Genomic DNA, 13,513 nt, shown 5'->3' on the forward strand with positions numbered 1-13,513 from the left:
GTGACGTCTTTACAGCGTTTTATAATGTAACATTAGAAAACTTCAGTCAGACGTCTGCAGAACTACAGGGCGGATCCAAACCCTCAGTCTCTGCCTGAATGAGGCGTGATCTTCACCTGGAGAGCTATTTATCAGCTCAGTGACACAGGTGCAACCAAACACAACCAGCGAGGGCAGAACTGAGTTTAGTTACTCATTAATAAAAACGTTGTCACTGAACGAAACCCAGAGTTTCTACAGAACCTGCCGACTTCAGCGTTCTGTTCTGTGTGGCCGTGGGTCGTCCTCCATCACTGCCTGGTAATAAAGTCTGCAGCTCTGCTTTCATCTGAGCATTAACATTAATGGATGCAAAGGAGGCTGAGTGGCAGGGCTGCACACACACACACACACACACACGCACACACACACACACACAGCCGCAGGACTTTAAATGCACACACACACACACAGTTTCATGCTGTGATGTGGGGGAGGTGTTGTTGTTTAGCGTCCCAGTAAAACTGTAAAGAGGCTGTAATTACTACTCATTTAGAGTGTGTGTGTGTGTGTGTGTGTGTGTGTGTGTGTGTGTGTGTGTGTGTGGGATAGCGTTATACAAACGTGTCAGCGCTGGTCCACAGCTGACATGACACAGTTCAGTCTGATTGATCAAATTTAAAAAGACAAGAGAAGATCAGACATTTTATTTATATATAAAAAAGTAGAATTATAATATTAAAATTGTAACTTGTTAAATCTCGATATTAAAAAGGCGACTTTTAACTGATTCCTTCTCAGAGTCTTTAAACAGCTCGAACGTTTCCCTCCATCTGCCGTCTGATCACCTCCTCGCTTCATTATCTGACGGACGCTCATTTACGCTGTCAGGGAAGAAAGGCTGCGGCGTGATGTATGTGACCACATGCTGGACATTTTGTGTGTGTGTGTGTGTGTGTGTGTGTGTGTGTGTGTGTGTGTGTGTGTTGAGGGGTGGGGGGGTAGAGAGGTCAATAAAGGCGACCCCCACAGAGCGCCGGGCCCTGGGGTCCCTGGGGGGCCTGTCACAGAGGTAATGGATGATGTTTTCACTGCAGGGTGAGGGAGCCACAGAACAGCCGTCCTCACAACGTCTGATCACAGAGGCCTTTATTTTTAACCAAACCCAGAGAGGGTCGGCTGCAGCGGCGAGTTAACGTCCCATCGGACAAACTGCAGCCCTGATAGCTTTTGTTCCCGTCTGAGAAAATACAAGTTCATGGAACAAACTTTAAAGTTTTGGAAACAGCGGCTGTGTTCGTGCATTTTCAGAAGCTTCAAGTCGTTCTGAGTTTGTTCAGATTCTTTTTCCACCTCGACATGAAAAAGCTCACAGACTAAATGTATTCAAACACTTTGGTACCATTTGTCTTTAATTTCAGCCTGAAAGTGAAAGATGCTGCAGGTGATTTTTTGTCTTTGATTTTGAGATTTAAATCTTCACTGTAGCTGCTAAACTAAAAGTGTTAGCGTGCACGAGCTCGACTGCACATCGAGGGTGTAAATAACGTCTTTTCAGATCAGATCGGCTTCTGCAGACTGTGATCACAGCAGATGAGCTGTTTGGAGACATCTGATGTTTCTTTGGTTGTTTTTCCATTTTAAATCAAGTCTCCAGCTGCTTCAGCTGTTCAGCAGAACGCTGCAACTCTGTTTTACTGTGAAGCTCCAGAAATGTTTTGTGGACTACGAGACTTCACCTGACTTTATATCATCAGGAGGAGATGATGACTCCATAAATCAGCTTAGAAATCCTTAAAAAAAAGTTACATGTGCAGAACCTGCCTTAGAAACTTCATGTTTTTAGGTTTTCTTCAGTATCACAGTGATGCAGTGACAGTTGTCTGTACATCCACAGGTTCACTGCAAACAGGAACTGCTAATAGATAATTCTGCAGAGTTTTAATGGAGTTTGAGTAATTTTTTTTTCATTTTAAAACAAGTCTCCAGCTACTTCAGTTGTTTAGGAGATAGGTGAACTTTTCTTTGAAGTATTTCAGCTCTTCAAAATGTTTCTTCTGTTTCATTCCTCCTGTCGTCGCTGATAAACTTTCATTATTTCCAAATCTGTTGAGCTACCGGGAATAAAAAAACGAAAACAGAGAAATCAAATTCACTTTTGAGATTTTTCCTAAAGTTTGGAGTTTGAGTGCGTAAACACAATGACCACCGTGTTTAATGATCTGTTCGTTAAGTCTGTGGCGCCAATGACTCAGCAGTAATGATGACGGACAGAGACTCAGACTGCAGTGATGGAGGATTTCACATCGGTGGCGTTTGATGTCTGATGGCGTTATTAGAGCGAGACTTCCTGTACGGCCATGGCTCTGGTGAGGTGGTGCTGCTGGTGGTGCTGGTGGAGGTGGGGGGGTGTATCTCTGGGTGGCGGCAGGCGGCTGAACACGTGTTGGTGCCTGTGGGCCGCCGTGGCCTCGCCATCACCCACATCTGCAGCTCTGTGGCTGTAAACAGCCGCTGATGGATGGATGGAGGTGTCCCGGTGCCCTCTGACCCTTGATGGATGGAGGGCAGGGGGTGGCGAGGTCAGCGCCGGGGCTTCCTGCTAACTCATCTGTCCCGCTCGGCTCAGGAGGCCCATTCCTCAGCCGGCCGACAGGCGAGCGGGGTGAAGTCCTCCTCTGTAATTGTGGAGCTCGCTTTGAAGTTCAGGAGTCGTTTCTCTCGTCTCTTCAAACCGACGGTGGAGGTTTTTCTTTTTCCTTTTTCACATTCTGCCGCTCCGTCGTCGTCGTCGTGCTGAGAAGCACTCGGACGTGCAAAGTCTTTCCAGCTGTTTTGACGGAGTCACACGTGTAATTTGTAAGCCAAAGCAGCTCTTTAACGAGTTGGGCGACCGTAAACAAATGGTAGCGTACACAAAGCCTCCCCCACCTGTTTGTGCTCGGGTTTGTGAAAAAAAGAAAAAAAGAAGTTGTTTAAGGAGGCAAATCAGATCTGTGGGCGGAGAGAGGGAGGGCAATTACACACTCAGTAACATCCACAGGGAGGGTGGCGAGGCCCTCCGGTCCGGTCCGGTCCTGCACTTTTACATGAAACACGAAATAAAAAATGAAAAAAACAAACATGAAAAAGCAGTGTGTGTGTGTGTGTGTGTGTGTGTGTGTGTGTGGTGTAAACAGCACGTCGGCTTGTGGCTCGGCTTTTATGAGCTGTGGCTCAAAAGGAGGCTGCTGGATTTTGTGTATCACTTCAGGGGAGGCAGCCATGAAGCCACACACACACGCACACGTGCACATGCACACACACACACACACGCACGCACGCACACGCACACACACACAGATTAAACATGCAGCAGGATTATGAGTACAAGTTTTGTGAATCAGACGTTTTTCCACATGTTGCTTCGACAGCTTTTCCGTGACCACTCTGCGTCACCACGGCAACGAGGGTCCAACAGGATTAACAGCTGCAGCTGAAGCTTAAAACGCACCGATAATAAAGAGTCCAACGCCACGAAAACATGCCGTCAGTTCAGGAGAGTTATTAGTGCGCGCACACACACACACACACACACACGCACACACACACGCACACACACACATGCACACACATGCAGAGACAGGTTTGTGCAGCTTTGTTTGTCAGGACTCTAACGTGTGTAGTTCATAACTGAGCAAATCATGTCACAACTCCAGCGAACTCACTCACACCAAATAAGCTGAAAGGCACCAAAACACAGATGAAACGTGGTCGCTGTTAAATGGCCAAAGCAGACAGAACGGGACAGTCCAAGGCCCTGTTCTGTCCCGCCGGGTCTCTCACATCCAAACCGAGGACACTTCTTTTCTCTGCTGCTTCTAACGAAACAGTTTTATGATGCTTTTATTTATTTCATTAAGCTGATTTTGAACTGTTTATTTTATCATCGTTTAGCCTGTAAAGCTCTTTAATAACCTCTGTGGAGAATAAGGTGCCACCATGTTAGATTTAAATATACCTCCCAGCCCAACTATGGTGACATTTGGAGTCCAGGGTTCAGCAACATGTGACACAACTTACATGGAAGTGAATCACAGTTGTTTTTCATTTTTCACATTGTGGATATGTGGAGCCTGAACACAGAACCGTATCTGTGCAAGCAAGTTTTATCCACCCACATTTAACACAAACTGTCCTGGGTTTTATTTTGTCTTGTTCACTTACTTACTAATTATTATTTAATTTAATTAAATCATGAATAGTGATATCATGTCCTAATTAACAGGATGGTTTCTGTTCTAAGTCAGAGTTATTTTTATGAAGTGAATGAATCATTTTTTTGTCCCTTTCACAAGTTTTATAGATTTTGTTCATGTAGAAGAACTTTCTGACTTCCTGGTCGGCAGTGTGTGTTTTCATCATTCAAGGCATCGTTTACCCAGAATGCAACTGTATAAGTGAAGAATTGATTAGAATGAACCGGTGCAGGTTGTTCAGTGTGTGTCTGTGCTCGCTGTTGTTTCATTTTTCTGTCTGCTTTGTGTTTATTTTCCTGATTAAACGTTCTGCTGCCCTTCACACAACCTTAGCCTCCAACAGCTAGCGCCTTTTTTCCTCCCTCCCTCCCTCCCTCCCTCCCTCCCTCTCTCAGGTACAAGTGTTTCCTCCCCCTCCCATCGTTCTTCTCACCTCCCATCTGCTGCAGGACTCGCTGTCCTCCAGGTTCAGCTCAGAGTCCTGGCAGCAGCCCCGACCCCCGCCGAGCTGGGCCCGATTTAGCCTCTCCATGTTTGGAGGCAGGCAGGGGGAGATGGGAGGGTAGTGTGTGTGTGTGTGTGTGTGTGTGTGTGTGTGTGTGTTGGGGGGTGTTTGGTGGTTCTGCTGGGCTCAGCCAAACTCATGAGTCAGTCACGACTGGGATTTTCAGCGCTGAGCCGTTCTCCTCCCACTTTTACTGGACGATTCATTTCAGCTTCACACTCATAAAAAAAAAAAAAAATCATATTTCCCTGAACTGAACAATATTAATATGAAGCGTGGAGGGAATAACCTTTGTTCTGGTCCTCTGGACACGCCCTGTCTGAACCCGAGCAGACAAACTCTCACAGCGACACCATCATCATAATGAGCGACGCCTGGTTTGAACTCTGTGGAAAATAACCTGCACGTGTCACAGCTCTTCACCAAGTAGCTGCTTGTGTCTTTTTAGCTAATAATGCTATTATAATGGTTGGTGTTGCACTTTATACACTTTAATTCTGTGTAATTTACTTGTAACAAGGCTCATTTAAGTTAAACAAACATCACAGATTTAATTTATTGAGCTATCATGATGGACACCTTCATAATAAAATGCATTTAATTTGGGCACACCAAAATGTCCAACTATGAAACAATGAATCTCCGTCTGTCTGTAATTCACTAATCTCGAGAATCATTCGTCCGACCGACCTCAAACTCTGCAGCTTTGTTGACGAGGACCAGAAGAAGTTCAGTGTCGAATTTGGTGTGATCTGGACTCAAAACAGAGAGCAGAGCCGGAGTCACGCCACAGCCGATGGACCCTTATTTCAGAAAACCTTTGTCTGGTAGTGAATGTGAAGAGGCTTCTGTCAACAGTGGTATGCTAGCTAACGTTAGCCTCAGACGCTTGCTGTTGTTTGCACCATCAGCTGCTCTGGGATGCCTCTCTCATTGGTTGCTGTTGTTGCTTCAGTACTTACAGTATTTTTTCAGGGCTTTATATATTTTATTCTCATTTACTTGTCAGATTATCTTTCTCTATTTGAATCTTGTTTATATCGATGATGTGATATTTTCTATTCTAGAGGGAGCAACTGTAACAAACATGATTTCCCACACGTGTTTTTGATTCTGATTAACCATGTTTGATGTTTGAAAGGCTGCACCGTGTGTTATTTTTTATTTTATGTGGGTAACGAACAACAAGACGTTTTTAACTTTGTCAAAGTCAAAACTATTATAAAAGGATTAAGTCACTAAAAGAAGAAAAATCCCGGCCTAATCTTCCGAGTTCACAGTAAAACTTCTGGATTTCACATTAAGAAACACGTCACTAACACAACACAAAGACTCTGAACTGTTGAGTAATGAAAACTGCCACTAACAAGATGAATGTTTGTCGTTGTGCTTTTGTTTTTACAGCAGTTGGACGTCTCAGCATTGACTGATTCTGGGCGTTATGAATACGACCGAGGTCTGACTGAGCAAACGCCTTCCTCCGTCTATTCAATCATTTCTTTCTTTCAATAAGTTGTTTGTATCACTGCCGTCTTTGTGAAGCTTAGCAACACTTGTTGGTGCTTGCTCCTTCCTATTATGCATTATTACAAACCCTGCAGGTGTTAATGCACGTTTAACCGACGATCCGACTTTCAGGAGTCGATGAGCAACATTTAAAAACGTTCTTCTATAAATTAAGAACAAGTTGCAACTCTTCACCAGTTCTTGGGTCAAAGTTCACTTTTCCTCTTGTCAGGACGCCTCTGAAGAGCCCTGAATAGCCCACAGGTGAAATACCTGGACCACAGTAGAGGTCAAAGGTCATCACCCCAGACTGAGAACGTCCTCAGGTTGGGACGAGAAGGTCAACACAACTTCAAAGTAGATGAGGGGCAGTGAGGTGGACAAGTGGACAGAAATGCCAGAACAATGCAGAAGTGGAAGGTCACAAGTTCAATGCTCTAAAAACAGCCGAAGTGCTGGTTTAGTGCTCATGAGGAAGACGAGCTCTGTAGAGTCAGACACGCTGAAGATGCAGCAGCTGACAGCTCCTCCAGATTATTCTACGTTTTACCGCTTTATTGCAGAAACACAAATGCATATGGCAGAAATACTGTCCTCATCATTGGAGAAGGAGACAGGTGTTTTGGGACAGACCATCACAGCCCACCATGTCTTTTGACCAGAGACCCGTCTCCACCACATCTTTACACAGACCTGTCTCCACCACGTCTTTACAGAGACCCGTCTCCACCACATCTTTACAGACCTGTCTCCATCAAATCGTTACGCTGACGACAGCTGGACAAGGAGAGGTGGACTCCCATGTTCTGATATGAAGACGCCGACCACATTATCATCACCATCCTGTTGCTGCTGCTCACATTCACCCTGATGCAGATTAAAAAACGATGCTCTATGTGTTTATGTATATTTGTATATAAATAACTGTATACATGTTCTGTAATTTGTGTAGTTTATAAAACTTTCACCTAATTATCCAACCCTGCCTTGTATAATAGACGCATAAATGACCTTGTGCTGGTTGTACAATTTCAGTTATGCTCAAATGTGCCAAACCACAATAACATGAGAACTATTGGTCAACATGCTTCAAGTCAAGTTCCTTAAAAATAAAAGGAGGTCAAGTGCATTGCACAAGTTGTAAGAACATGCTGACTGCCAACGAAATGGAAGTTGCCTCATTCTTGTTTCACAAATGTTAAATACATCTTCTGACTCCTGAGTCACACACACACACACACACACACTTGCTTTGTCTTTTTTATGGTGCAGGGAATCAAATCCCCCCAAAATCAAAATTCCAGCGAAACAACTGTCTTTAATAAATCAATGCCGAGGTGATAAAAGTGTGCTGGAATGGACTTTTTTCCCTCGTCCATGAACTCCAGCAGGCTTGAAGCTGTCGGCCAATCCACAACTACGAGAGACGTGACTGCCAAAAGAGCTCATTTTCTACTCTTTCAACATTTAGTAGCAAAACACCAAAAACACCAGGCTGATGCTCGTACCGTCAGGTGCTGAAAGAGCCAGGCTCTCAGGATGTTGGTGGCCACTTTGGGGAAGATTCCTCTTTTCTTGTTGTGCAGTTTGTCTTTGTCGGGGTCGTCGTCGTCCCCCGTGCTGGGAGACGCCATGCCGTTATCCAGGCAGTCACCTGATCAACACACGAGGAAGAAGAAAGGGAGTTACTGAGCTTTATTTCACCGTCTCAACAAGAAACCAACGTCTCCAAATGAGGCGAACATGTCAGGCCGGTTGGCTCATATCTGACCGACTATTTCTGAAGGTGGTTTTGTGTGGAGTTAAATATGATGGTTAAAAACTAGCATTTAAAGAGCCATTTAACAGCCTGTTTTAGGTTGAACACACCCCCTTCAAAACAATTTCCTCTGGGAAAGAAGCAAAGACAAAATGTTACTCTTTAAGTGTAAAAAAGCTGAAGACACATTTTAGGAAAAAAAACTCACAGAAGTCATGAAAACAAAGAGCACATTGGTAACAGCCAGCGGAGTGTACGCGAGGCCTCTCGGCCCTTTTCTCCCCATTAAAGGCTCCTTGAAAACACATGCCTCCTCTTATGAACTCTCCCTGCTCACATTTTCCCAGTTGATGAGTGGATTCAAACTGGTGACCCTGCAGTCACGCCGGCCCGGCCCGCTTTGTGCCCCCACCATCCCCCCGCAGGTTTTGGATCATGGCACATAATGCAGCATTTCAGCAGAAAACCACTAAAAGCTGCCGGGCCCGGTGTTTTTACTGCACTTTCTCTGCCTCTTTAATGAGGCTCATTTTCTCCTCAGTGTTTTTAACAGCGCCGGGCCAAGGTTAGGGCGACAGTCCCCGGCAGCCTGCAGCAGGAGCTCCGGGTCCTGCCCAGAGTCAGCGGTGGACGAGGGCCTCGCTAAGACTGAACAGAGGCGGATTCTGCCGCGCAGCAGAGCCTGAAAAGGTGGAAATAATCATAAAAATGATGCGTAACTCCATAAACAAGCTCTCAGCCTCATTAGGCTGAACCGCAAGCTCCCCGAGGCTGATTTACACCCCTCCACCCGCACTCCCCGTCTCCTCGCTCTCCTTAGAGAGCCGAGGAAAGAGCGGTCCGACCCAACCTGCTAATGGTTTGTGACAACTTCACAACAACCTGTGAACTAAAGGACACGAGGAGGAAGTATGTGGCTGATGAAAAGCAGGAAGGAAATGGAGACATGGAGGAGCTTCATCTTGTGATCAAGAGCTGCTGCACCTGAAGACGCGTGTGAAGAGACGAGACGGGCAGAGACACAACGAGCGGCGGGTGAACAGCTGATTAGAGGAAGAAGTGTGATTCTCATCGAACACACGACCAGACAACGTCCTCATGTTTGTCATCTGCACATGAGCCAGTAAAAAGTTACTCCGGTTTTAAGCTAATGTCAGAATTTTCTGCTAAATTAAATGTCAATTCATGAACTCCATAATTTATATCTATATACATGTATATACATTCAAGACAAAAGGATCGATCGAGGACAGTGACACCTCGTTAATCTCTGATAATCACCAAGACAAGATGTCACACTGACATCAGACTTTTCTCCAGTAAAAGAAGCAACAGCAGCAACATGACGGTGTGTTCAAAGACCCTGTTGTTGTTTCATCTCCTGTATGTGAAATTAATTTTTTGTTAAATGTCCTCTCAGATTATTTTATGCAATAATTGAAAATGTGCAAAACTCAAACAAGTGGATGGAAATTAACTGTAAATGGCTTTAGGAGGAGAAAGCAGTGTTTTATTATGTAGGTTTGTTTGTTTGTTTGTTGGTTTGTTTGTTGGTTTGTTGGTTTGTTTGTTGGTTTGTTTGTTGGTTTGTTTGTCAGCAGGATGACACACTGGATTGTGTTATACGTGTGAACGTGTTTGGAGGATGCGTCTGGACCCAGAAAAGACCCCATGAGGTTTTGTGTGGATCTGGACGGACTGAGGGATCCAGGAGTTGTTCCTCAGCTGTCAGATGTTGGGCCGAGTGTTTTTCAACAGTATCATTAATTCATCAGGGAATAAAGTTTGATGAACAACACCAGGTGATTTCAGGAGGCTGGTCTCTGTGAGTGAGCACCACTTCATGCAGATAAAGGAAACAATGCTTTCTGTCTTTACCTCTCAGCCTGTACAGGAACAATTAGCATTTAATAACACACTCGTGCAGCTGTGGCTTCATGTGCGAGAGTCTATTTTGCTCTAAGTGAAGAAACTGACCAAATAATCCACCACAGGACGCTCTGCTGCTCGGGACACCATGTGCTATCCCACCAGAACGTGTTCAACGCACATGAAACGTGCCAACGAAAAGTTATCCAGAGAAACATGAAGCGCTCCTGCAGCAGGCCTCCAGTGATGAAGCTCTCTCTGCTCCACACATGTGAGATGGAGAACAAACACACATGCAGACGTCGTGCTGCCGGCCTCTTCAAGAAGTGTTTGTACAACATTTTATCATCCGTGCTCTGCTGGAGGAGACGCTCGCTGGAGAGAGGCTTTATTTTCCACCACATTTCCACTACGGACCGTTTCTCCGCTCTGCTGGCGATGGTGGGAGGGGTCACATGAATTAACGGCCAATCCGACGCCCTAACGAAGGTGACCTCACTGCTGAGGTCAGCACTGGGATAAAGAAACAAAACACTGAGACAGACGAAGGACGAGGACGAAACTGAACCGGTCCTGCTGTGACAGTATACTAGATGGACAAAAGTATGTGGACACTGGAACATTGCAATCATATGTGTGTCGAGCGCTGTTGTTAGGCTGCAGTATCCCATAAAACTGAGCATTATAAAAATGATTAATTAATAGAGAATTATTAATATTAACAGTGACAAACAGAATACTAATGTTCAGGTACAATGGTTGAGATGTCTTAGTGACAAGTGTGTCACAATATATACTTTTATTTATGTATTTATTTATTTAATTGTATTGGTTCTTGTATTTTCTTGTTAATTCATTTATTAGTTTGTTTTTGCTGGATTTTTGAGATTTTGTTTCGTGGGGATGGGTTGTGTTGTTCATGTTTAATTGAAAACTTCAAAATAAAGTATTAAAAAAAAGAAATAAAAACAGAAAACAGTGACAAACAGGCAGATCTGCGTCATATTCGTCTGTATCCTCACTGCGCTGTGTTTACTATGAACCACGAGGCCGTTAACCTGCGTTAACATGCGTCTTTGGGGACGGCTCGTCCGTTCACACCTCGCATTAGGCGGCTCAACATGTATTTCGAGTGATTGGATCTCACTTCTCCGCTCTACATGAAGATATCACGACGTGTTTTACACAAAGAAAGAAGAACTGAATGTAAAACATTTGCTGAATTTACAAGAAGACCCAAACAAGAATTGGTCAGAAAAAACGTTTCACTAAGTTTATGAATGCACTGAACTCAGCAACTCATAAAACTGAGTGATTTTTAAAGGGAGTCTGGGGATTTCTCTCCCTCTTCATCCTCCTAGTATGTTGGTGTTCAAGTTTGCCGTCTACTGTGGTGCACAGTATTCTCAAACGGTGCTTGCCAACCTCGAGATCTCTAAAATACAGAGGAAAATGTGAGATTCAAGGACAACGTTTCCTGCTGCTGACATTTAAAAGGTAGGAAAGGCAAGTCTGGAGATGGTGAAGATGAAGATGGTTGATTGACGAGGTTCATTCTGGCGTCTAACTTCAGTACAGTATACAGACACAGGTATATATGAGTTTAAAAGCAGTGGACAACGTTCCCTCTGTAGTGAAGTGAGACTGAGCTGAGCTGACTAATCGAGCTTCGTCTCCGGGTGTTTTTGAGGAAAGACAAACTGTGTCACGCCTCCACTTGGAAACAAATGTGCTTTATCAGACCGTTCGCTCTGATGCATCAGCAGCCAGACCACGAGCTGCTTCAGCTCGCTCTCTGTTGGCCGGCGGACATTTTAAAACATCACTCGCACGCAGCCAGCTCCCCAGTTGACCTCCGCGACGCAGCCAAATGTGGTTAATAAGAGATTTCTTTTTGACATTAACTGAAAAAACCTCAGTTCAGCAGGACTGCAGATGACATCTGCTAACCGACGGCTAACTCAGAAACCACAGCCAAACTCTCCGGCATGTTTGGCCGGTTGCTCCGTGTTAATTTGCCATCCTGCAGAACATAAACAGAGAAACGTGTCCTCAGCGTCAGAGACCGTAATGCTGTCACTTTGAATGGACCTTCTCTGTCGCTAATGTGGAGACAAGAGAGAGACGCACACAAACTCATGTCTGTGTGAGCGGCACAGGGCGGGAGTTAGCCTAGCTTAGCATAAACACGAGGTCATTTTAATATGAGGGCTGGAAGTATTTCTTCACAAACAGCAGCGTATCCATCCGCCATGTTTTTTGTCTCAGACTTCAGGAAATAGTTCCAGCTCGTAACCGTACTTGCAAACCTCCCTGAGTTTTCTTTGCCGTTTCCTCTCCGGGTCAAAATTCTCCTGTATTTCTGATTTATGAAACATTTTCTCACATATTTTTTTCCCTCTTTTATTCAACACAGCTTGTTTCTGGCGGTTTACAGCTGCAGTCTGGTGACCTGCAGCACCTCGTCCTCCTCAGTGAGAGACGGACGAAGGAGTTAAAGCAGCACGCACGTGAAATCTGCCCCGTCGATCACGCTGAGGGCGACAAACACAGACTGTGTAAAGAAAAAACTGAATAAATACATGAAAACTTGTCAAAATGAACAGTGTTTAACATAAAAACACTGTTGTAGTGTACGTTCATCCTTTAAAAGTCTGTTTAACATAAAGTCTGCTTCGGTTTCAAAATCCTCCATATTTTCGAGGTCGACACGTCACTTTGACATTTGTGTTTCTGGAAGATGTGTGAACTGGTGAATGGTCGAGCTGCTGGGAAACGTGTTTTTGTACGTTTTATTCGAGCCAGGCCGACTTTTTTCTCCTTGCTTCCCGTCTTTATGCTAAGCTAGGCTAATCACCTCGTGGTTCCAGCTCAGTGCTTACGGAGACACCAGGAGTTAACCTCTTCTATAACACATTTTACTTTAAAAACACATCACAAGATTACATTTGGTCTTGTAAGACACTGGAGGAAACCCTGATGTGTGTTTGTCAGCTGGTCTGTAGAAACTCATGAAGGAGATAAAACATCGTCTGGTCGATGCTCAAGAAACAGAAACTAGCTTGAAATAAACCAAAACCCTCAGAGAGACAGAGTCCCTGACCCTGTTCAGGCCTGTGTGTGTGTGTGTGTGTGTGTGTGTGTGTGTGTGTGTGTGTGTGTGTGTGTGTGTCAGACTCAGTTGTGGTGGCGGCTGATTCCTGAAGGTCACACTCGCAGGTGAACGCGGCGGCGCCGGTGGTTCCCCCCCACGGCGCCGTCAAACTGTAAATGTGTCCAGCAGATAGAGAAACCACAGGCCTGTTTCAGTTGGCCCGCTAACAGATGCACGCTAACAGAACCCGGCTGGACTGAGACCAGCAGCACGAGGCCAGAGCTGCTGGACCCGTGTGTGTGTGTGTGTGTGTGTGTGTGTGTTTTAAAATAGAACTGCACTTTGTGTGTTTATTATATCGCACGTTAGCTTCTACTGTCATGTCATTATTCATGCATGTCTGTGGTGATGGTTGTGTGTTTGTGTGTTTTAAGTCTGGCTGTAACTTATTATCGCTCCGTTATCAATTCATCTGCTAAATATTCTCTAGATTAATGAATAAAATGATTGTTCGGCCCGGGAGACGTCAGAAACTGGTGAGAAACTCAAAAACAGCTTCTCAG

At 44.8% G+C, this 13,513-nt stretch overlaps 1 protein-coding gene across 1 annotated transcript in view; it reads right to left on the minus strand.

Annotated features, from left to right (window-relative positions):
* Positions 1–13,513, minus strand: part of LOC140995360 (homeobox protein Meis1-like) — a 48,236-nt gene that overhangs the window by 23,549 nt on the left and 11,174 nt on the right. The window contains exon 8 of the mRNA XM_073465337.1: positions 7,737–7,882. Within this exon, the coding sequence (XP_073321438.1) occupies positions 7,737–7,882 (146 nt within the window). The remainder of the gene's footprint in view (positions 1–7,736; positions 7,883–13,513) is intronic.

The sequence above is a fragment of the Pagrus major genome, chromosome 1 (genome assembly GCF_040436345.1).
Source record: "Pagrus major chromosome 1, Pma_NU_1.0".
Classification (NCBI taxonomy): Eukaryota; Metazoa; Chordata; class Actinopteri; order Spariformes; family Sparidae; genus Pagrus; species Pagrus major.